At 38.7% G+C, this 25,154-nt stretch overlaps 1 protein-coding gene across 7 annotated transcripts in view; it reads right to left on the bottom strand.

Annotated features, from left to right (window-relative positions):
- LOC139737672 (glutaminase kidney isoform, mitochondrial-like) overlaps positions 1-25,154 on the bottom strand; it is a 98,907-nt gene that overhangs the window by 25,045 nt on the left and 48,708 nt on the right. For all 7 annotated transcript variants that reach the window (XM_071648348.1, XM_071648347.1, XM_071648350.1 and 4 more), the window contains 2 exons: positions 24,896-24,959; positions 7,614-7,738 (listed from right to left, as the gene is read on the bottom strand). In XM_071648348.1, coding sequence (XP_071504449.1) covers positions 7,645-7,738; positions 24,896-24,959 — 158 coding nt within the window. In that variant the 3' untranslated portion in view covers positions 7,614-7,644. The remainder of the gene's footprint in view (positions 1-7,613; positions 7,739-24,895; positions 24,960-25,154) is intronic.

Genomic DNA, 25,154 nt, shown 5'->3' with positions numbered 1-25,154 from the left:
TAATTTACTTTTGATTCAGTTGGCTCACTACCAGCACATATATATATATAGACGATGATGTTGCTGTACTTTCTTGATATCATAACATGATGGCTTTCCAGAAAAGGCTTCTTACCTGTGTCCTGCTGCCTTACTTTATCTGGACTAATGATTTTAGTACCACAGCTCGAAATCTATGGCTTGGTGGTAACCTTGAATATCATGTCTTCGCTTAATGATCCGTGTTTTACATTCTCAAATGATGCTTCTACGCATGGCACTTTGAATATAGGTGTACCAGGTAATGTTAACTCATGTTTAGAGAGGTGAGTACAATATACATGTATGTTCACATGTGAGGCTTTTATCAGCAGATTCATGGGGATTCAAAATGCCCCTTTTTGAGTCTTGGAGAGCAATCACAATCACAAACTAAAGAAGCACTCTGAGAGCGCACACCTCCACCAAGCAGCTCATTTCCACCACTGATCTTGCTCTCCAAATGAGATTTATAGCGATTTCCATCCATTCGTACACATGCTGAAAATCACCTGATTTCCCAATATAGAAGCCTCTTGTTACATCATCAACTTTCAGCTGCGCAGTGCCTCGCCAGCCTAGTAGAAACTAGAGCACGCACTTTAGCACGCGTATGCAAACCTCAAATACGTGCAGCCTGAACTCCCAAGTTCATTGACCCTACTTGCCAAAATATCGAAAATCCTTCAAAAATTTATACAAATTCCCGGATCACTACCAAAATTTAATCATCTATTCCTTGTGTCATTCTTAATTTTTCCTGTAAGTTGATCCTAATCCATTGATAACTTTTGAAACTATTTTGCACACAAGACAAACAAACCAACCAACAAGTAAACAGACAAACCAATACTGATGAAAACATTACCTCCTTCCATAGTGGAGGTGTAATTAACCCTTGGTAAATGTGTTTCTAAATGACATTTCATGCATATTACATATTTCTTATTTTGTATATCTGAATACAAACAAGTTAATTTCACTCCCAGGAAAATGATATAGCAAAAATCACACATTTTTACTTTTCCAGCTGAATGAAAGAGCATTTGACTCACACATACCTCTTTCAGAAGGCAGAAGGAAAAATACTACTCTCAACATATGTCAGTAACAAGTTGAGGGAAATTGTATTCTTCTTAAAAAATGAAAATTTTGTTTAATTTTCTTTACATTTTCTTTATTTTTTTTCTATATGTGGCATCACAAACTGTTGTAGTCTTCTCATCCAGTAATGGCTGCACCAAAAGTTTAAAATTCATAACTTTTAAACAGATTTTCCAATTTTGCTCAAACTTTCACTGATGTCGTTTACTAATATTGCTGCATTCACTTGATCCACATGTTGTGGTTTTCATTTCCCTTGAATCACTGCCAGCCAGTCTGGACCAGAAGTGATATTCAAACAATTTTAACCCATTCCATACTACACTGTAAATTCTGAAATCCCCATAGACTTAATATACGGGCCACCAGGTTCCCATATGGAACGGGTTAAGATACTTACACTTGTAAGTCTGGCTGCCTGCTAGTGATATGAAAAGTTTAACCTTTACAACACAATTTGGGAGGTAAAGGTTATTTTGACTATGTATTCGCTTTCTCTATGGTGCTCTTGTTATGTTCTTTCATACTTTGTAAAACCTCTCTTATAAATAATAATAATGATAGAGAGACTCTTATAAAGTGCTCATTCTACATAAAAAGATACTCATAGTACTGCGGAACAGAGTATATATGTATCACATTACAACAAAGTATCAGAGAAGATATAAGAACAATTAACAAACAAACAATACATATTACCAGGTAAACAATTGGCAATTTAAATTGAAAAGGTAGGTCTTGAGGTTCTTTTTAAAACCATCAATAGAAGGTGCTTGTTGAAGAGATGTTGGAAGGCTATTCTAAAGTTTTGGGCCCATGTATGAAAAAGCATGATCCCCCCCCCCCCCCTCCCAAATAATGCTTGATTCAAAGTACCTGTAATTTTTGTGAGTTCAATGAACAGAGATTGCATCATGGTTGGTGAAGATGAAGAGTATTTTGAAGGCACTTTAAAGATATTTTATTACTGGGATATCTTTCTACAACATTATCTACGTACACATCCCTCGGCATGTAAAATCACCAGTGGGCAACCATTCAGTGGCCAGCAGAAACCAAGAAAAGCAAACAAACTTTGATTCATAAGATGGAATACAAAGAAGATAAGACTACAGTGGCTGGATGTAATGAAAACAATAATCCTTTTAAGGCTAGAGCTCACTGTGGCACACTTAAAACTTACAAGATATATCCATGCAACCATGATTGAAAAGCAATAGAGTGATAAATTGGCAATCTTCCTGAAACATCACTGAAACAAGGATACAGTATGAAAAATACTGTGTAACAATTACATGTGTAGAACAGAATGAACAATATTTGTTTTCCAAAAATACAAGTTCCCTTTTGAAAACTACAGGGTCAAAATTGGGGCAAAATCAGGTAAAATCCCCAATGTGGCATAGACTGTGCATGGCTACAGTAAGGAGTGACCTGGCATTGAAATGCTAAACTGTCAGTGTTTATTCACCAAAGCAAGGACTAGTATTGTGATAAGCAATTATAGACTGCTATGTTTTCTCACACAACATTTCCCCCGACTGCAAGTCATATCGCTAACTACCACCACTTGCTAATTGTTTTACACGGACTTTGTTTCCATGTTTTGTTTTTTTGAATGAGACTTCCTTTCGCTCTGTATGGATCCCGAGCGAAAGGCAACAAACAGCACCTATCCTTTTCATCTTGTTATTCTTATTTGTCAGGCAGTTTCGTTACCGTTTATTTCTCCCAACTTCCTTCACTCTCCCTGGCCTCTTTGTCATACGCGTCGCGGGTTTAATGCGGATGCAAGAGTCAAAATGATATCTAGAGAGAGCAATTTGCAATTTAATCTGCCTCGGGTCTGAGAGCTACTAATCACTGAGGAACCTCATAAAGATGTGATAACAGGGTCTTTAAAAACCAGATAATGGTCTCAAGAAGTTCGGTGTTGTTACAATATCTGCCTTCTCCGGATGCTGCCCTGAGCACACTACAGCTCTTTATTCGGAGTGCTGTTATGAACAAAGAAAGCTGTGTAATTATGAGGAACAGGGTGTATGGACTAACTGACTACAATGCATGGCAAAGTGAAATCAGTTACCACATTTGGTTAACAATTACTAATTTCTTGGGCTGTACTCTAGGACCAGTCTCCATAATGAGACACAGTTTCATTTACCTTTACAATGGAAAGTAAAGTTAAAATGATCTGTAAACGATGTAATTTGTATATTAAGGGTCTATTACCATCACACACGCAACAAAGGAAGATTGGAGGTCTGGTACTCAATAAAATGGTAACTGGGTAATTGTATTTGCTGTAGCACAAGTAGGGCTCTTTTCTCTGGAGGTCAAGTCTTTCATTTTCCATAACTGGAAATAGGAAATTGATTGTGAATTATTAATGAGATTGAAACAGACACGCAGATCAATGTGCCCATATATTTGGTTGTGTTTGCTTGAACTTGTGGAACACGACACAAATTGCAATTTCCATCTTTGATAATATACAGCTGTATCTACTGAATACTGAATCCTATAGATGCTTAATCTACAAACTTAAGATTTTTTTTTTTTCATTCAAAAACCTGTTGCAGAGAAAGAAGAGCTCACATGACTGAAATATATAACAGCATCAGAGGCAAATGGGTTCTAATCGACCAATAGTCTTGATTTCCTAAAACATTTCAGACAAGGAGAAAGATATCAGTTGATGAATACCCTAGACTACATGTATCATACTCTGTGAAAACCTTTATCAGAATGTGCCATGCGGTCATTTTCTTGTGGTTGGTTGCCGACTAATGAGGCAATCTAGCATCTAACCCCCACAAAGTGCTTGTCGTGCAACCAGTATAATGCCGTCAGGTCTATCATTACCTCCGCCAAGGACATAGGTTGCTCTCTCTGTTTCACTTTTGAAAAAGCTACTCTTTTGTGTCGGTATTCATAATCTTGTCATCTTCAGAGGACATTTCAGATCAGCTTACATGCAGCTTCACAAAGGAACAATTGCAAAATGGATGTGCTCAATGCGGAATGTGATAGGGGTACGCATATTCAGTGAGTCATCAAACGCGAGTTTTGATTGTTCTTCTCGCTACGAGGCATAGTTATAGGATCAATAAAATTGGTTGCTAATGACATCACAATGGTCAAACCCACACCAGCCTTGATCCTTCCATCTTAGCGTCTACAATCTGAGCATGATGAGATAAAATACTGCACAAGTAAGCCTCCTCCGTCGGAAAGGATGAAGGACAAAATACTGCTAAAATGACTGATTGCCTTGTCACTCTGCTACTATTCCAGATTTGATGAATTCAAAATAACTAATATATTCTATGCGTCAAACCACACTGGCTACGTTGATATGCAAATAGAAGGATAGGTAGGATTAATGGGGATGAAGATTGACACCAGTCCATTGTGGAGACAAAAATGACAGAGCAAAGTTTGGGGTGGAGCTGTGCAACATAAAGAGTGACATTCCAAGTTACTGCAGGGATTATGAGGACTTGGAACTGGAATAGGAGTATAGAAATATATGATAGATTTTATGACCGCAGAGATAGAGATAAAAGAGATAAAGGATAATCAGATATCACACAAAATATATCAAAGGGAGGATGGACTGCAAGAGAAAGGATTAGAATAGAGTAGCAATGTAACCTATTGCTACATCTACACCATGTTCCCGGAAGCCACGGCAATCACATTTCAGGCCATTGTGGCCAAAACGGGACAGACGTGACACAACATGAGGGGACGGGATAGGCAAACATGTAAGGCCGTGACAATATGATTGCCGTGGATGCTGTGTCAGATTTTTAGACCGTCAAAAAATTTGTCACAGCAGTCACGGGGTTGATGAGAAACCTAGAAGGCTATAGTAAAATGGGGTGAACACAGTAAAACGCGACAGCATGTACTAGGCCGTAACAAAACTTGGGAGGCAGTCCATAGTGGAATGCGACGGGAAATATATGTAGTCTAGCCTGACCAACTGCCTTCAGAATGGCATCTCAAAGCTGTATTTTCACTGGAGTGAGGAAGGAAACTAACAAGACTAGGGCACAGAAGAGGAAAAAAGGAGAATATCCCATCAACCCAGGGAGCACTACTTTTTTGGGCAAACGGGACTGCCATGACCACTGGGATAATGGTGTAAACTAAGCATAATGAGTGATTGCTTTGAAATAATAAAGAAAGAGAGTGCTTCTGAGTCAAGTACTGTAAAAGTGGAAATTTTCGCGGTGTTGAAATTTTCGCGCATTTCGCGCAAACAGAAACTAGCGCGAAAATTAAAGCCCGCGAATATTTTTGCTTGCCATATGTTCCTGTGCATGATGTCTTGATTCCGCGGAATTAAAAACACGTGAAACTATTCTGACCCAGCCAAGCGCGAAAAATTAGTCGCGCGAAAATATCCACTTTTACAGTACAACATATTCATCAGTCTTCATGCCACAGGGATGAGCTCTTTGACGCAAACTATGTATCTGTTTCTAGCAGGTAAATAGTTCTACACCTGTTGACATGCTGGTCCATCGAGCTTAACAAGTGGGCGTGGTCAAACCATATAAAACTTGTAATGAGAGAAGTTTCTAAAGGCACCTGAAAGCACTTCATTACCATATGAATCACAGCTGGGTATAGGTTTTCACTGTTTCTATACATTTGTGGGTAGAAATTGGAGCTCACGGTAGTTTCGATTTACTGTTTCCTACATCGGCTCCCTCTCTTCTTCTTTTTCTTTTTCTTTTTCTTCAATACAACAACTTCTCCGAAATGGTGAATGTAATTTCAGAAGGTCCAAAGCAAATATTTGATCAATGTGGTCTGACTCTGAGGTTGCTGCTAAAAGGGCATCCAATGTTTGGGCATAAGTGACCAGCTCTGTTGTTTCTGAAATCATGTCAGTGTTCCATGCGTAATGTGTATGTAATGCATTGTGGAGCAGATCTACGGCAATCACATGAGTATGAATACGCTACATGTTTGTAGGCGTTCAATCAAGAGATTGAGTTTTACAATGCAACATTGCAGATACATGAATGGTGTGTGGTCTTGATGGCACTGTAGCAGTGATAACATGCATGACAAATTCGGTATATTCAGTTAAAGGCACATGATCCTGGTGGTTTAGTCGAATGCATACGCGGGAGCACGGCGCAAGTTTCCAATAGAGACCTATGCTATCGACTCCTCTTTAGCGCTTATGCCTTGACCCATTTCCCCGAGTCCGAAAAAGTCTAATCCACTGTAGTCAGTGGTCCGATCACAGTTCGGCTCATGATTTGGCTGAGGGGGATGACAGCTTTAACAAACTTCTTTTGTGATGTCATACTAAGAAGCACATATGCACGCACTCTGGCAGTACTACAGACTGCGTGATGCGCAGAGAAGACAACGAAGGCAATGCTACCTAGCAACACCTACGCGCTTTACTCTTGATGACAGCTCAACTTTGGCAATCTTCGTATCAATGCTGACGGTGATTGGCAGTATCATCAACAGCGCCCCCGCACACACCGGGACTATGCGCCTTTAATAGTGCAGTTCTACTTCACCAAGGCCATGGCCTTTGGTAAAATAAAACTGCATGAAGGCTATTTGGAGTGTACACAATCCAAAATAGTGCATGCACAGCATTGTTCTTGTACATGATGTGTATCTAAAACATTTAAATGCCTTCACTTCAAGTTTTGATGTTCCCAGAGTGATGAATAATTTCATTGGTAGTGATTTTGTATGACCATGCGCTGTAACAAAAACAGTGAATGTCACATTGTGCTAGTTTAACCAGTCAAAAATTATGTTACTAACATACAAAGTACCCCAAAGACATAGGCCTATCCACAATAGATTTTATGTTCAGACTGAATAACTTTTGTCCTCTACGGTGAGGGGTCACAATACCAACTGTCAGGGGTTCTACTCTGAATCTTTGTTGTACAAAGAGGGATGGTATTGTGACATTACTTAACTTCAATGCCAGTGCTGTACTATATCACGTCTCAGTAAATTAATGGATATTAAGCTTTGATATCTTTCTGGTGGCAGATCTTCAGCATCTATTTTTCTTTAGTAGTGCTGCGCCGGACTGTGTTTCAGTTATTACTGGGTTTTAGTTTACCTCTGTAGTTGAAACTCTACAAACTTCCTTACAAGTAGCGTGTTATGTTTCAATATGTCCTGGTGTCCCATACAGCGGACAGTGATCTGAACATTGACAATGTGCTGCGTTGGAATCCATACCTGCAAACTGCGGATGCACTTTTTGGCCATCAGTAATATGCATGTTCACTGATTTGATTCCAGTCAACGGAGAAGTAAAAGAAAACCAGAGCTGTAAGATTACAGCTCGTAGTCAAGTGGGATGGGGAACAACAAAACATGATTCCTTTGGTGGTCTTAAGGGCGGAGGAGTGAAAATTGCCCAAAGATAACCTACCTCAACGGATTGGGACACTTAGGGATGAGACAACAAATGTGATACTTACGCACAAGAATAAATCGAGTCTTGTTTCGTCACTATTTTCCTTTGCCGTTCTCATATTGCTCTAACAGTTCTACGACCTCTGTGTGTCCAAACAGACGGGCGTCATCAAGCGGTGTATGGCCCCATCTGGTGAGTAAACAATGTCAGACAAGGGGAAAAGTGGTGGTTAATGACGACACATAGAGATGTAAAGAGGCACATTGGGTTAAACATCCGGACTTTGACAAAAACAATACAATAATAATAATACTTATCATAATCATAATAATAATAATAATAATAATAATAATAATAACAGCAACAACAAAAACAACCATATATCTATATGCCTCCACTGAAGTTGTTTTCTTTCGTTTCAGTTTTGTTTCAGTGACTGAAAGGCTCCACTGAAAAAAAAAAGCAAAGGCAAAGAATTAAAGAAAGTTGTATATTTCATTTGTACAGGAACTAAACAATATTGCTCAAGGAATCACAAGTTTTACTGAGTTAGTAGTATGACAAAAATACAAGAGTAATTTATAATATATATATATATTGCCAGTCATAGGACCACTCACATAAAAATTCAAAATCTATAAAAGGCATTGATGAAAAATGGAAAATCACAGAGAACTATTTAAAACCACTGAGAGAATAGAAAGAGCGCTAAGATTGTCACTATCACAAAAACCTGTTGAGGACAAGTTGATCTTGCTATAACAGGCATTTCCCATAGACACCTTCCCGAGTGTACTTGGGACGAGTCTTCCAATGGGTTAAAATGCTGCAGAAAATGCCTTTATGGCCTCTCAAAAAGAAACAAAAAAGACTTAGAGTACAGCATCCTCACTGTAAGGAATGCTTTTGTAACTATTGGATACCCACTGATTTGCTAGAAAGATATCTGATTCATTCACAGAGCTTTATTTTATGATAAGATGAGGATGTGATGAGAATGAGAAATGAGCCATTTAAAGGACAAGTTCACCTTCATTATACATGTGGATTGAGTGAAGGCAACAATGTTAGTAGAACACATCAGTGAAAGTTTGGGGAAAATCCAACAATCCGTTCAAAAGTTATGAATTTTTAAAATATCTGTGCAATCACTGCTGGAGGAGAAAACTACTGCAGTGTATGATGTCACATGCATACAACGATATAAGGAAAATAAAAAGAGAATTTCACAAAACTTGACTTTTTGAATAATGTGAACATTTCCTCGACTTGTTACTGACTTATGTTAGGGGTAATATTATTCCCCCTGACTTCTGAAAGAGAGAAGTCGAGTGTTCTTTCATTATGTGAGAAAAGTGAGAATATCTTGAATTTTCTTTATACTTTTTTTATACAGTTCTCATATGACATCACAAGCTATAGAAGTCTTCTCATCCAGCCGTGACTGAGCAGAAACTTCAAAAATTCATAACTTTTGAACGGATTGTCAAATTTTCCTCAAACTCTCATTGATGTGTTCTACTAATATTGCTGCATTCACGCAACCCACATGTCTATGAAGGTGAACTTATCTCCTTCTTACATGTATCTCCTCACACTGGTCACTATAACAGAGACTCTAACTCTACTGTTTTGAGGCCATTTTTGCCAAATCTCCCACCCTCCCGCTTGAGTCTGAATTTCTCCTGCTCCCTCTGTGTGTCTACTGCTTAAAACTTGCCTTTCTCCTATCCAACTACTGAATCATTTTATCACTGGATTATATCACATTTAGTTTTGTCATATGTGTCCAAAAAGAAAACAGCATCAGAAAGCATCTGTATAACCCTCCAGCTTCCTAGGCCCTGGACCCAAATGGAATGGGACTTTGCACTACTGGGTCGTGCTTGGGCTATGCACAAATGATATCGTGCATAAGTTTGTGCGATCAGAGTCCATTGTGCCAGGGGTCCAGGCAGGAGAATCTCCCATTTAAAGATAATATAAAGTTTTGGTACCTCAAAATTTTCCCTGAGTTTCCTTGTCTTAGTTTGTGTTTCAGGTTAAAGTACCTTTCATATAACTAACACTGTGAGACTTACTCGCCCCAAAGTGCTCTCATGTCTTTAGTAATCATGCAATAATGGTTTTGTACCCGAGCAGAGCGGGCTCTGAAAAATTCGAACGAGCCGTTAGTTTGACTCGACGCGGTACCGCGATAATCAATGTACACGTATTGTACGAAACCATTACTTCTATTCATCATCAAAGAACACCAAAAAAAAATTTTCCCATTTCTAATGCTTGTTGGACCCAATCCAACAAAGAAACATTGTATACAATCACCATTGTTTCATCAATACAAATTTTGTCATATCAAATTTGTAAGCCTTTTCTAACATGTCATGAGATTAGTATATTTCCTTATACCATCTCTATGGCTAATACTGGACCTTCTTTTTCTTTTTCTTTTTTTGGAGAGTTAAAAAAAGAGGGGGGGGGGGTCAAGCAGCAACACTTCAACATGACCTTGTGAAGAGAAGGACAGGATAGAGAGAGCACTATTAGCTGACAAAGTTTCCAAGTTTGGCTTTGGTAAGCACCTGCCATTCACGTCTTCAATGGGAAACTTGGTGTTCGTGCTCGGTTGTGAGTCATGCAATGCAACCAAACCAAGAGGAGTTCAGGATAAACAGTCGCACGCGGGACCACGGATAAATTTAGCGTGACTCATAGGTGACAGTAAGTACAGACCAGGCTCGTATTAGATTCAGTGTTACATAAACAGAAAGATAGACTGAAAGTCTCTTCATCTACATAGAATAGATACTGGATAAATTGGCAGAAAAGGGTGAGAAAAAGAGCTGAAGTAGTGTACAAAGTGGAGGATATTGACAAAACTGGGATTACAGATGCTCAGACCCAGCCCTGAGATACTATATATCATAAGGGAAAAAGAATACATTGATATAAAATGCATAAATTTATAAGTCTAATTATGGAGGATATAAGTTTGCCACATAGAAGCTTTACAGAATAAGACTGATCAAATGTTGAATGAGTATTGGCAAATAGTTTGACAGAAAGAGAATTAAAGTAGATAGGTGGGTGAGAATGCAACAGGTAAAGTAGGCTTGTACGTTGTATACAATAAATATATGAATAAGACAGAAAAAAAAACAATCATGCAACAAACAAACTATTTTTATCTATCATTGAAAGAGTATGTTTTCAGGGAGACATCATAATCAATGCAAATGACAAGGCACAAAAAAAAATCAAAGTGAGTGAAATATATTCCTAGCAGAAATAGAGTAAAATAAACAATCATATAACATGAAAGGTGATAACTGACTATCTAAACTAGGAAGGAAATGATACAAAAAAAATGTGCAATGACTTCTCTCTACACACTGAAATACTGATGCCAAATGATGATAATAACAGAACAATCGCAGTCATATGATGACAAAATGGGTAAAAAGTAAGGTAAATCAAGAAATGTGTTCATTACAAAAAAAAAAGAAAAATAGACACAACAAATAAGTCACTGCATGATATACGACAAAGTAAGGCCACATCTTTGTCACTGGTACGTGGGGAAAAACTGGATACATCTTTTAAAACGAGAGAAACAGTATCATTACAGGAAAGAATACAAGGAAGATGCAGCAAGATTTCATTTACCCTACCACTGAATAATGGTGAAAATTAACAAATCATGAAATGAGTTGATCAAATATTGAGAACAGGACAAAAGATGAGAAGGAATTGATAGAGTGGAAGGAGAAAACAGGGAGAAGAAGAGGAAAGAAAAGAAGGGAAAGGAGGAGCAGGAGGATGGAGACTTGGGAGAGAAGGAGGAGGAGATTGGAGGTGGAAGAGAAGAGGAAGAACTGGTGGAAGAAAAAGTAGAAGGAGGGAAAGGAGGAGGAAGAGAAGGATAAACAGTAGGAGATAGGGGAGCACCAGAAGGAGGAGATTGGAGGTGGAAGAAATGATGGAGGGAGTGGAGGTGGAGGAGATGGGGGTGGATGAGGGGGTGAAGGATGTGGTAGAAGAAAAAGCAGAAGAAAGGAAAGGAAGGAAAGGAAGAAGAGGAGAAGGATAAACAGTAGGAGAGGGGTGCACCAGGAGGTGGAAATGGACTTGAAACGATGGAGATGGTGGTGGTGGAGGAGATGGGAAGTGGACGAGGGGATGATGGATACGGTGGAAGAAAAAGTAGGAAAAAGAAAAGGAGGTAAGAGAGGAAGAGGAGAAGAGGAGACACACAAGAAAGATGAGGGGAAGGAAAAGAGTGAGAGAGTGGGACAAAAAGATGCTAGGAAGTGTAAGAGTAGAAATAGGTCTTAAAGGGAAACGAAACCTAATATACGGTGGATTGAGTAAATGCAGCAATATTTGCAGGCTTGATATTAGTAGAACACATCAGTGAATGTTTGAGGGAAATCAGACAATCTGTTAAAAAGTTGTGAATTTCTTCTTTTTTTTTCTAAGTTTCAGTGCCACCATCACTGGATAAGAAGACTGCTGGAGTTCATGACATCATGCATGTACAATGATGTAAAGAAAATATAGAGAATTCCACAAAATTTCATTTTTTGTTTTAATGGAATGTATACATTCCCTCAACTTTTTACTGACATATGTTGAGGGTAATATTATTCCCTCTGCTTTCTAAAAGAGGTTAAGTCAAGTGCCTTTTCATTTTGCTGGAAAAGTGAGAACACATTGATTTTTCTCTATGATTTCTTTACCACTGAACATGCTGAACTGTAGTAGTCTTTTCATCCAGCGATGGTGGCACTGAAAATTCAAAAATTCATAACTTTGTACAGCTCGTCTGACTTTCCTCAAACTTTGTAGATGTTTTCTATTAACATTGCTGCACTCCCTCAAGCCACATACATATTTGATTTAATTCTCCTCTAAAGTGTGGCAAAGAAGAACAAACTTGCGGAGAATAAAGTGTACATTACACCAAAGCATAAACAAAAGCTATAGGACACAGTTGACAGAAGACTCCTCAAATGATAGAGAGAGGGATTAGGAGCCTCAAGATGAAGTCTGTTGACAGGTCAAACAATACCCATGGACTTCACGATGCATTAAGGTGAGGTTGGGGATTAGCATTGGGTGAGGAGGGGATTACTTCTACTCTACTTTGACCACTAAATGTCGGATATGACTACCATAGCATGGGTTGGTTCATAATTGACGAAAACTTCCACAATGCATGTAACATGCATATGGGGACATTTCATGATACTCCCATTATCAAATAAGGATGGATTAAGAGGATTACCCAGTCCTCTAAAAGTTTCATCCACTACCAAACTTTGCTACATTTACTCAAGTTTTGGAGGGCTATACCAATGCCATATGACATGAAATTCATTTTAGGTACTCCAATTTCTATCAATACACATATTACACATATTATTAGCAAAGCCATTTATTTTAGATTTTGACTCTTCTGTGGTTGTACAGAGAAGTTAAACAATTCATGTGACTTAATATACATAACACCAGCATACAAAACAAAAACTGAATATGGTCACTTTACAACTCACAAGTGTGTTAGACAGCTAAGAAAGGGTAGTTTCTGCCATTAATCATTAAAACATGGCCTTGTGCACATTTTGTTCATTCCCAAAGAGAAGAGATATGTTGCTGACAAATAAACTGGTTTCACAAATGGACGGTACATTACATAATTATTGGGGATAGGTGGTGCTCAGCAACAATTCTATATAGGAAGACCTCATGACTTCATATCCAGTCAGAGCATATTTGTATAAAGTCAATGCCAAAGGTGCTACATGGGAAAGTGAAACTTATATGCTGGAAACACAAACATAATTTACTCTGGGAGATAATTCCATTCATTTCTAACATTTTCATTGCACTTTTAGATCCTGAACTCCTGACATGAAGAAATAAGTTTCCTCTCCCTTTCCTATTATTATATAAAGTATCTATCTCTTCAAAAAACCTTTTGTTGTTGTTTTTCATGTAATGGGGAAGATATTCCATCTGTGTGAATCATCATGATTTGTTTACAAATCCTTAAAAATCCTTAAACTGGCAATCACATGTGACGTAATAAACTCAATTATATACATCTCCCTTCTTCTTCTTTTTTTTTTCTTCTTCTTCTTCTTTTTGTTTTCTGATTGTATCAATGCATGAATGATTTAAGGCAGTAACCAGCAACGTCAAAGTTGGTTGACTGGTATGTGTTTGCCAAGGGCCAAGCGTGCAGGAATAATTAGTAGCTATCACTAAACATCAAATCTCTGACGTATCCAACTTAGTCATCACCCAAAACAATGGTGTCCACCACTTGATGATGGATGATAAAGTTTAAAGGAACTATCCTGGGTTTGCTCTGTTCTTACAGCAGTGGTAGTCATTATGAAGTCTACACAACTGATCCTAAAAGCAACAAATAATTCTGATGTGATATATCACATGCAAAGAACTCTACGGCAGATTTAAGCGCAACAAGACTGGTAATGTTTATGAAGGAAATCAATTTTTGTTTTGTTTTGAGGTAAATGTGAAGAAAAACTACAAACATTAAGTTTTAAACAGAGCTAAAAATTCTGATGCTATTTTCACATTAATTATGAAAGAACGTGCCATTTTTACTGGCATTTCATCAACTTGGAGGAGTGATACCTGGTATTTACTTCAGTACAATTCCCCTACCTTGTATTGTAATGGAGGATGTCATATTACTTCATTTACTAACTTTGAGATGATCTTTACTTGGCGTTACCTGTTTTCTTTTGTTTCTAAACATTAATTCTAAGTAATACTTCTTCTTCATTAAATGTCATTTAGATTCTGTACTTTTAAAACAAGAGCAGAAATAACATCACTTCAAAATGTGAGTGCAGCTTTAAGGATCTCCAATTTTGAGGGAACCTACTGCACTTGGTATAAGTGGGTAGGGTATTTCCTCATGGCATTGTCTAGCTGTTAGTCACCCCTTACCAAGTGGGTGGCACCCTCCTTACACAAGCTCCAGGGTCTGCCCCCACACTTTTGGCAGACCTGTGATACTTTGATGGCGATCCCATTCCTCAATGGGATTTCATGAGTATTGTTGGTTGGTTCCGTGAGAAAGACTCTTGAAAACTCTAGGACTTCTTACATCACACCAACAAGTGACCTACCTATCTGTCTTTTTGTTGATTTTTTTTTTTTTTTTGGGGGGGGGGGGGTGGTATCAGAGCATAATAACCAAAAATGATTTTTACTGCTGATGAGAGGTTAACATACAACTATAGAAATGTGCATTGCTGGTTCAGGCAATGGATTTCTCATTTACAATCTTGTCTTCAAAGCAAAAGCTCACATAACTGTACAATGTATCAGACCAAGTCAAAAGATCACCATTGTAAAGGTTGCTTTCAGTCAACATTACACCTGACATGCACTATGGCACTACTGAATGCAAGACAAATGAGAATATACAAAATACACTGATAAATGAATGAATGAATAGATAAATACATATGACATAGCTAAAATCTGAAGGACTTTGTATGCAGCAGAATACTTTTTATCTCCCTTCATACTGTCCAAGTGCCTACAATTTTGACAAGATCATTTCAAGTTGGGTATTATCATCAAACATCCCCTGCAATATACATGAAAATGGGTTGTTTAAACATCATCCACTAAAGCACCATGAACGGGAAGATTACAGAACCAGGGTGCTACATAACTTTTGATTTACTACTTGCCCAGTTGGGCAAGTAGATCTTCAAATTGTTGCAGAACATTTACCTGAAAAGAAAGTCCAAAAATATAAGTAGAAAGTAACTTGTAAGTCAGTAAACAGCACACATTGATTCACTCGCTTAAGACATATTGGAGTAACAAACTTTGTTCGATCAAGTGTTGGTGTTACATTGCATTGGGGCTTCTTCACATTTTCATTGTTTGAAGGTTGCTGAAAAGAAATCAAAGTGCATTGCATCACTAAACAGTCATTATATTTGGGCTTCTGTATGGTTGACTTTGTGGGTTTGAAGGGGGAAAAAGTGAAAAAAGTGTGGCTTCAAAACTTTTTGCTTGCCTAATTCAGGCAAGCATTCATTCTCATTGTTCCAAATCAATTGCTCAACTTTAATTTTCACTTGTCCTAGGCAATTGGGCAAGTGCTATGTAGCACCTTGCATAGGTCAGCTTAATATGTACATTGTGAGAAAGTATGAAAAAAAGAGAGAATTCTATTACACCTACCAACTGGTGTTGTAAGAACATACCCTTAGCTTAAAACACACAAACAACAAACAACAAACAAATGTCTGCCTGTTTGTGTAACATCTTTGAAGACTAGGCTGGTAAAGGGTTTGACCTACTTGTTTCATGATTCACCCCAATCACAGTGTTTACATGGACAGTTAAGATGTCTCCACCCGGTCTAGTCCAGGGTGCTATAAAACCATTTCACTCAAGAGGGTCCTTCTACCACACTTAGATATTTGCTGAGAGGCACTCAACATGGGACACTGCATCCTCTTCTGGAGAAAATCAAGTAAATGAAAGCTAAAAGTAGCATCTACAGACAAGTGATTCTGATGCATGGTGGTAGATAAACTAGTGTGGGTTTATTCACATCATTTTCTGGAGAAATTCTACATTTGTGCATGCAGGCACACTCTAATTCTCGCTATCGCCAATGACGTAAAAAGTACCCGGATGTTGATTTAAGCGTCATTTACGGTGCATTATGGGATAGTCCGGTAGCAAAGTCACTTCCGTTCGTACGCGCGTGATACGTGACTAATGCTATTTACACACACAACCGACTGTATTCTACGTGTACTTCCGGTTTTCTCGACTTGAATTACAGCTTTAATATGATTTGAAATTTCTCCATTCTTAAGAAATTGCTGTTAATACGACTATTGGTTGTTGCTGCGAAGCTGCCATGTGTTGTTCGCACGACAATAAATGAAAAAAATCTGCAGAAATAGGACCCTTACTGGCATGCGAGACGTGACGTGGCCGCGTGGGTGAAGTTTGCGGGTGACTCCACAGCGCAGTACGTGCACTCGCGACTTATTAGTAGTGGTAGTATTATAGTAGCACTAGGTAGTAGGCCTAGTGCCTACGTACATTGTACGTACTTACTTGGAAGAAATTGCTTCGGAGACAGGATAAGTTCGAGATCACTGTTCGTTCCCGATTGTGTTCGTGACATTTCGACAGAGAACAAATAAAAGAAAAGATGGGCAAATTCCATGACGATATACTGTATATCCAGGTGGGTGAATATTTTCCAGCATATTTTCAGCGTATGCAGAGATGACTGATCTGTGATGTGCTCATCGATCGCATGATCAAGCAGTACGCCGTACCGGTATAGTGTTATGTAATTAGCTTATGCGCTGCGTGCAGTGGTACGGTGCATGTTGACCGAAAGATCGGTCTGTATCTGTCCGTCGGGGAATGTTCCGCGGAGACTGCGTCTGGCTTTACCGATCCCCTCCGTCTACGGAGGACAGCGTTAATGGCAAAATATAAAAGAGTCCTCCGGACAGACGGATCTTTCTGTCTATCTGTCTATGGTGAATGCTAATGCAAGGCCGGCCGCCGGCGGGGACTACAGTGTACGAGTATGACAGGCCTGGCCACTCGCTGGTTCGTAGCAGTAGCTCGGGCGGTACAGCGGCCTATTGGCCTACTGTACTAGTATCCGTGGTCGGCGCTGCGCTATAGGTAAGGTACACGAACGCGCACGCTAGCGCTGTGCAAATTATGCCCCGCGCCGGAAGTGCCCTTGCTACCAAGTGCACTAAATCTTGACGAAAAAGCCACATCCGGGTACTTTTTACGTCATTGGCGATAGCGAGAATTCTTTCCACAACCAAAAGGAAATGAAAAGCAAGACTGCAACATGCACAAAACATGCTTTTATGGGATAACGTGTTAACCTTTTCCATATGGTAACCTGGTGACCTGCGTATTAAGTCTATCTATAGGCATTTCAGAATTCAGTATGGAACGGGTTAAGATCATACTGTCTTTCAAATGAGTCTCCCATATAAGTCTTCCATACAGCATGCCACTCATGTCTCTCATACAAGTCTCTTATATAACTCTCTCATGGGTATCCCATGAGTCTCCTATATTAGTGAGTCCACCATATGAGTCTCCCATATTAGTGAGTCCAACATATGAGTCTCCCATATGAGTCTCCCATATTAGTGAGTCCACCATATGAGTCTCCAATATGAGTCTCCCATATTAGTGAGTCCACCATATGAGTCTCCAATATGAGTCTCCCATATTAGTGAGTCCACCATATGAGTCTCCAATATGAGTCTGTCATGAGTCTCCTATATCAGTTACTCATCATGCCATTGATGCTAACCGAAGTGCACATAACTATGATGTACACTGTATGACCGTCAGCATATGCACAGAGCTCTATCGTAAAAGAGGCTTTTATGATTGAACATTTGACAGAATAGAAGCCAGAAGACACAGGAGCACATGATATTTGTATGAACATGTACACAACTGTTCATTCATTGATCATTCCTTTCCAAGGAATAATCCACCACTTTTGGAATTTCTTATTGCTCTGGACTCTTATCAAACGATATGGCTGAGAGTTGATAAAAAGAGGGTGATCAGATACATACAGTTGAAATTAATTATGACTGGTCCAAACTTTGACAGCTAATTTGCCTGCAGCACATATTCAGGGAATGGTAGTGTTATGGTGAATTTCAGCATTTCAGAAAAGTTATCACTTAATAATAATAAAAATAATGATGAAATAAAAATAATAATGAAATATCATTCAGCATAAGGGATCAATAGATGCAATGAAACAGCCACAGATCCTCGTCACGCTTTTCATAACTTTAGTACTGTGAAGTATGTCTGCAGTATGACCCACTGGCAGGAATTATACAACACAGGACACACATCCAGCTTTATCTTGCGCATCCGAGACTCTTCCAGTGTTGATATTGTATCTTGTGAGGGTATCTTCAGTTTTCTTTTATACAATGTGTTATAAAATGATTTATATTTGTACACTGCTGCTGGTTACAGAAAGTCAGCCAACTCTGTTCAAGTGTTCTCAAATTTTGTGATGCACATTCAATGTAGCAGGCATTAAGGATGTGTTCAATACCAGAGAGAAGCTTTCGTATTACATACAAGGGGATCTAAAAATAGCAAAAGATGTAAGTAGAAGGACTCTACCACCAAGGCAACATCCTACTGCATGTCCTAGCAAAGTCAATATGTGGTGACAAAAAGCCACCTAATAAGATAATCCTCCAAAAGTCATCTACAATATATCCTGCATTCAAACATGTAGTTATTTTTTTTTAATCCTAGTATAAACAAGCAATATCCCTGAGAGTTGGTGTTGATATTATTGCTGTTTTTAACATGTGTATATTATTGAAATAAAAATGATCCTTATATCATCAATTAAACACACTGTGAAGAAGATTAGGAGAAGTTTTGTACCAAAATTTGTATTCCCGGCCTGTAGGTAATGCTGTTTCAATGATGTTTCTATTCAATATGTTACAAATTCAAATTTGGGACCGCAAATTTTGGTAACCTTTGACTTTTCCTCATTAATTTCAACTAACAAATCACTGTACACACTTTACAATATTTTGTGAGTATAACATTTGTGCATGGAGACTTGTAAGACAATTTTGTGAGATCGATAACCACATTGACACATCTATTAGACACTCAGGTCCGGGTATCTAGAATAATCTTCCGGACAATATAAAGTCTTGTTCAACTATTTATTCTCTAAAAGCTACACTTAAGCGATATTTGATGCTCCCCACTCAGGAAGTTAAGATGATATATATTGAAGTGTGAATTTTCTTCAATTTGTCTCAGTCTTTAAATGAAATTTGTAAGATTGCAACTGCTGATCTACATTTTTCACAAACATGTCTAAAAAAACGGAACCAGTGGGATTTGAACCTGTCATCTACTGCTTTCTAGGCAGCAACACTACACATCAGTGACACAATGAACTTGGAACAAATACCCAAGCTCCAAAATTTCGACATTGTTATGTTATGCAGTCCTGACTCCAAGGCAGACAAGGCATTAATAAAGCAAGAGAATATTAACAAATTGAGGACGAGTCCCGAGTATACTCGGGCAGGTGTCTATGGGAAATGCATGTTGTAGGAAAATCAGCCTGTCCTCAACGGGTTAAGCTAGCATGGTAAGTAATGTATAGTGACTTTTGACCTTGTCTGTTTATCTTTCGTTACTACCTTTTCAGATGGAGATCAATCTACATTCACATAGACATTTACCCTTCTGTCCAGATTACATTACCACTGAAATATGATATTTCTAGCCTAAGTTTCATGACATCATACATCAACAATTGTACCTGAAGGGGTTTTCCCTTATCTAATCACTGCCTGTACAAACCATGTAGCAGCATACCTGGCCCAGGTACACAGAAGATTCTATCAGGTGATCAGTTCTTAAATAATTTGTGATATAAAGTGATCTAAGAAGTAAAGCTAGACAAAAGGAGGCATCCATATGAATGTTTCTGATCATGTCATCAATCTTGTAGCAACAGGAAATGACAAGATCTGTTTTCCTATTTTGCTCAAAGGAATTCTAATCTCAACCTTAAAAAGTGATGCAATGCCTACACACACCTACATGCAAGAACGAACACAATTTTCCTAACACAATGTACTGGTACCACAACAAAAGAAGTGTATGCAAATGGAATAGCCACAGTGGATCAGCATCCATGGCCATCAATTTACTGTAAAAGCTGTTATTTTCGCATATAGAAATTTTCGCGAACAAGGGGGTCACAAACATTTTTGCAAGATGTTGTTTTTGCAAACTGACACTGACGCTATCATAAATGCACTATCAAAGGGATGGTATAGTATTGGTGGAGATGATGATTGGGCTTTTAATTTAACGTGAGACACCAAGAAACCACTCATGAAATAATACAGAACATACCATTCTAAGAGGAATTGAAAGTTTATTAGATGAAAATCGGTTTTGGAATGGCTGAGACATCCAAAAACAAAGTAAAACAAGAGACCCGCGGGTCTAGCGCTCACCTGAGTATCGCAAGTTCACCTTTCACGCAGTCACTAATCTAAATTAAAATTTGACCAGGCATTCTCAAGTAGAAGATGAAAATGTACAATAAGGGCCCAATTTTTTTAAGATTCCTTAATTTGGGGGGATTGGGGCCCCCTGGGGCCCTCTGGGTGGGGCATGGTGCCCATTTTGATAAATTGAGATCCTGACCCCCTAGGGATGCTACCTGCCAAGTTTGACAAAAATCCATCATGAGGTTTTCAGGAAGAAGATGAAAATGTACAATTCAGGCCCCCATTTGGACCCTTCCAACCACCCCCCCCCCCCCCCCCCACCCAAGAGGGGCACCCCTGGATCTCCTATGAACAAACTTGAAACTACAGTCATTAATGTACTCACTCATGATATTATCTCAGCTCTATAACTTCTGATTCTAGAGATTTATAAAGATTCCTTCATTTGGGGGGTTTGGGACCCCTGGGGGCCCCCTGGGTTGGGCATGGTGCCCATTTTAACAAATTGAGATCCTAACCCCCTAGGGATGCTACCTGCCAAGTTTGGTGAAAATGGGTCATGGGGTTTTCAAGAAGAAGATAAAAATGTACAATTTAGGCCCCATTAGGACCCCTCCTCACCCCCTCCCCTGGGTCCCAAGGGGGGCACCCCTGATTCTGCCATGAACAAACTTGAAACTACAGTCATCAATGTACTACAACGTAACTCATAGTATTAACTTAGCTCTATCACTTCTGGTTCTAGAGAAGAAGATTTTTGCGGATTCCTTAATTTTGGGGGGTTTGGGCCCCCTGGGGGCCCCCTAGGAGGGGCATGGTGCCCATTTTAACAAATTGAGTTCCTAACCCCCTAGGGATGCTACCTGCCAAGTTTGACGAAAATCGGTCTTGGGGTTTTCAAGAAGAAGATGAAAATGTAAAAAGTTTACGCACGACGCACGACGGACGACGGACGACGCACGACGCACGACGCACGACGCACGACGCACGACGCACGACGCACGACGGACGCCGGACGAAGGGCGATCGCAATAGCTCACTTGAGCCTTTGGCTCAGGTGAGCTAATAAAGCGATCCTAATAAAAGGTAGGTCCCATCATTTATTAGGATTGCTCTGTTTTGGATATCTCAGGCACTTCAAAACCAATTTTCATCTTATAAACGTTGAATTCCTATTGGAATTACATGCACTATCATACAATTGTAGTTCATAAGAGGTTCCTTATTATCTCACAAATAAAATGTTAGAAACCTGAAGTTACGTCGCAACCAAAACTATACGATCCCTTTAACCTAACGCATGGTGACATTTTCACGTGTTGATAAATTCCCGATCCAACTGTGATTCACGAAATTCGCAAAAATTAAACCCTCGTGAAAATAACATCTTATAGAGTATTTCTACACTGCCCTAAAGACCCCCATTATGACTGCTTCCACAGATACCTGACTGAACAGAGATGACCATATACAAACATAGTGGAAATCAATCAAGGTAGTGTTTTCCTTGGATGACTGACTCACTAGACGAGATAAGTGTGTTGTTTTATCTTAAAGACAACACCTTAATTAGGCCTAATGACTTTATGACTGTCCAAACTAATATACTTTTGTGATAACAACAGACAACTTAACTTCTGACCAAAAAGTAGAGGTAGAGAGAGAAAGACAAAGAGATAGAGAGAAGGCAAAAGAGAGAGATTGAGAGATGGGGGGGGGGGGAGATCTCACTGTAGGTTATCAAATAGAGAGACAGAAGGAGTCAGAGCGATGGAAACAATGAGATTGAAAGAGTCACTTTTATCTATTAAAAGCTTCTTCAGGGACTTATCAGTGGAACGGACGTTGATTGATACGCAGATTTAGGCGATTTGGGGTGGTTTCGTGATTTTGTTTGTCCACCAACTGTGGAGGACCAGGGACAAACTCTGAACTCTAGGAACAGTAGCTGCCATGCACAGTTCATGGGGTCTGTGATTAGGCACCATTTGTGTAGTATCTTAAACTGGCAGGTGCTAGGTTCAAATCCCAGTTGAACATGCTCACCATGACATGCAATAGATAAGAAGATAGAGATGATATTTGGAGCCCAAGTCTATTAATAATGTGTCAAATTTCTTTACATGTTGCCTATGATGCAGGAAAGCATGCTGAGGTGAAATAATTCAAAGCACAAACATTAATGATAATGTACAAGCAGTGCTGGTAAACAAGCCACACTTTCCAATAATTGGGACACTGCTGCATCAAATTCATGGATGCTAACCTCACAAAAAACAACAGACAAACAAACAAAACACACTTCTGAGGGCTGAAAAGGCATATTTTTGGTGGTAGTATTTTTACCTTTCCTGTAATAGACATGTGTACAATGAGAATACAATTGGGAAAAAACAGTATTTTCCATGGAAACTTGCATTACTTTTGGCTTAAAAAATAGTGCCGAATACTGCAAAGAAGTAAGAGTTGCCATCTCTGCAAAGAAGTAAGAGTTGCCATCTCTGCGAAATACTTTGACCCACTGAAGTCAAAGATGCATGTTTTTCGTACTTCAATCATCACTTCATCAAACTGAGATGAAAACAATAAAATTCTTATTACCAATTCTATGAACAGCAGGGGATGACTATATTTATACACAGCACAATACATGCAACTGTAAAATAAACAAAATTTATTAGAATACAAGTACATCCAACCAAACACTAAATACAATCATAGAAATTCTTCTTTGAAAATTTACAGTCAGGCTGGTAGCCAGTATCCTAATCAATCTTTCATGCTTTCCTCTACACTGTATATAGTGATCTAATGTAGTATAAATGTGCATTCCTTGAAATAGCTGTACTGATGGTTTTAGCAAGTCATGCATTACATGATATCTTTCCCTCCATTCATGCAGATTAATACACTCGAAGAAGAAGTTTCCCAAATATTAAGATTCAGTACATGGGGGGAAAAAAATAAAAGATTAGTGAAACAACTATAGTGGGCTTTGCATGCAATTAATCATATCTTTCAGAATAGATAACCTTTGAAAATATTGTGTGATATTTTAGTAAATTCACACTGAGTATTTCTCTAATCATTCTGCACTCGAAGAGTACATTACCATGTTTTATGATAGAGAAGTTTGCTCTTGAAGATAGACATAATTTCTGAATACTATTCATGTGATATTCAAAAGAGGACTACCAAACTGGAATGGTAAGATTTGATTCAAATGGTTTTAAACAATGCCTATCTTCAAAACTGTCCCAAAGCTGCACCATTAGTAGTTACAGTTTAAACATTTATAAATTTGGATAAATACTGTATTTAGATAACTCACATTTGTACAATCTGTATAATTCTTTTGTCATTCTTGAAAATATCTACCCAAACAATATTCATTGCAGAAATGGCAGATTGAGGTGAAAGTGTGAGAAAAAAAAAATACAGATGCTGATCTCACACAGCAGTAATGTGAGAGATACAAAGAGTGTAATGATCCATCATGCAATGAATAAAAATGAAATAATTTGAATAAATCTATTGGTAATACAGATAGAGTCTTGAATGTCCCTCCGACATCCTTCAGGTCAAGAGATCTAACTAAGGTCTTAACTTCAATTGAAAGTCAAATCAAACAAATATATGTTTCTTGCAAGTGTGGACAGGAAATGGGCAATATACAATGTATACATGTAGGATAGATAATACACAACGATAAACAGAGGGGGGGGGGGAGGCAGTCGGGAGAGAAACAAACAGTTGGAATATCTGCGAAACAAATTTACAAATGCATACACACAGGCACGTTGCACTTGTTCCAACTTTATGAAATTGATACCAACACAGTAGGATTTTGATGAGTGGAGACACAACTTACACACTGACAAGATACAGACAGTTAAGTACAGTCACAAATGAAATAGCTAATATTCAGAATTTTCACTACACTCACAATAAATGCACTATGTTCTTAGAAATCATTTAGTCAAGGAAAGGAAAGGTGTATTGTTGTAGTAGTTGTTGTTAGTGATTCTGAGCCAACTCAATGAAACATATCATACTCGACATAGTAAGACTTCACCATGCAAAACACAAAATGATATTTCTATACCATCACCAACAAGAGTGTATTGCAGTATGAGGGAAGACAGAATGAGTGCCTGGGATTGAGTTTAGTGATGAAACAAGTGGTGCTATGGAACACTCACAATGCTGGCCACTAATCACCAATAGAGGGAGCTGTACTCACCTGTCCAATGCTTGGTGACTCACGCCACATCTCTCTAGTAGGAACCTTGCGCACTCTAAATGACCTGGGGATGAATGGGGTGCACACAATCAACACACTATGTAATACAGTCATCTCCATTTAATCAAGACTCCAAGAAAAGACAGCACTGTTCCAATGGTACATTACAGGGTGCTGTATAACTTTATTTTACCACGGCAAAAAAGGCCGTTGGCTCCAATTCGTGAAAATCATGTGCCATAACTACAGTACACATAAC

This window comes from Diadema antillarum, unplaced genomic scaffold (genome assembly GCF_040938485.1).
Source record: "Diadema antillarum isolate AM-2024a unplaced genomic scaffold, OU_Dant_1.0 seq00000698_RagTag, whole genome shotgun sequence".
Classification (NCBI taxonomy): domain Eukaryota; kingdom Metazoa; phylum Echinodermata; class Echinoidea; order Diadematoida; family Diadematidae; genus Diadema; species Diadema antillarum.
This window is presented reverse-complemented; position numbering and strand designations above follow the sequence as displayed.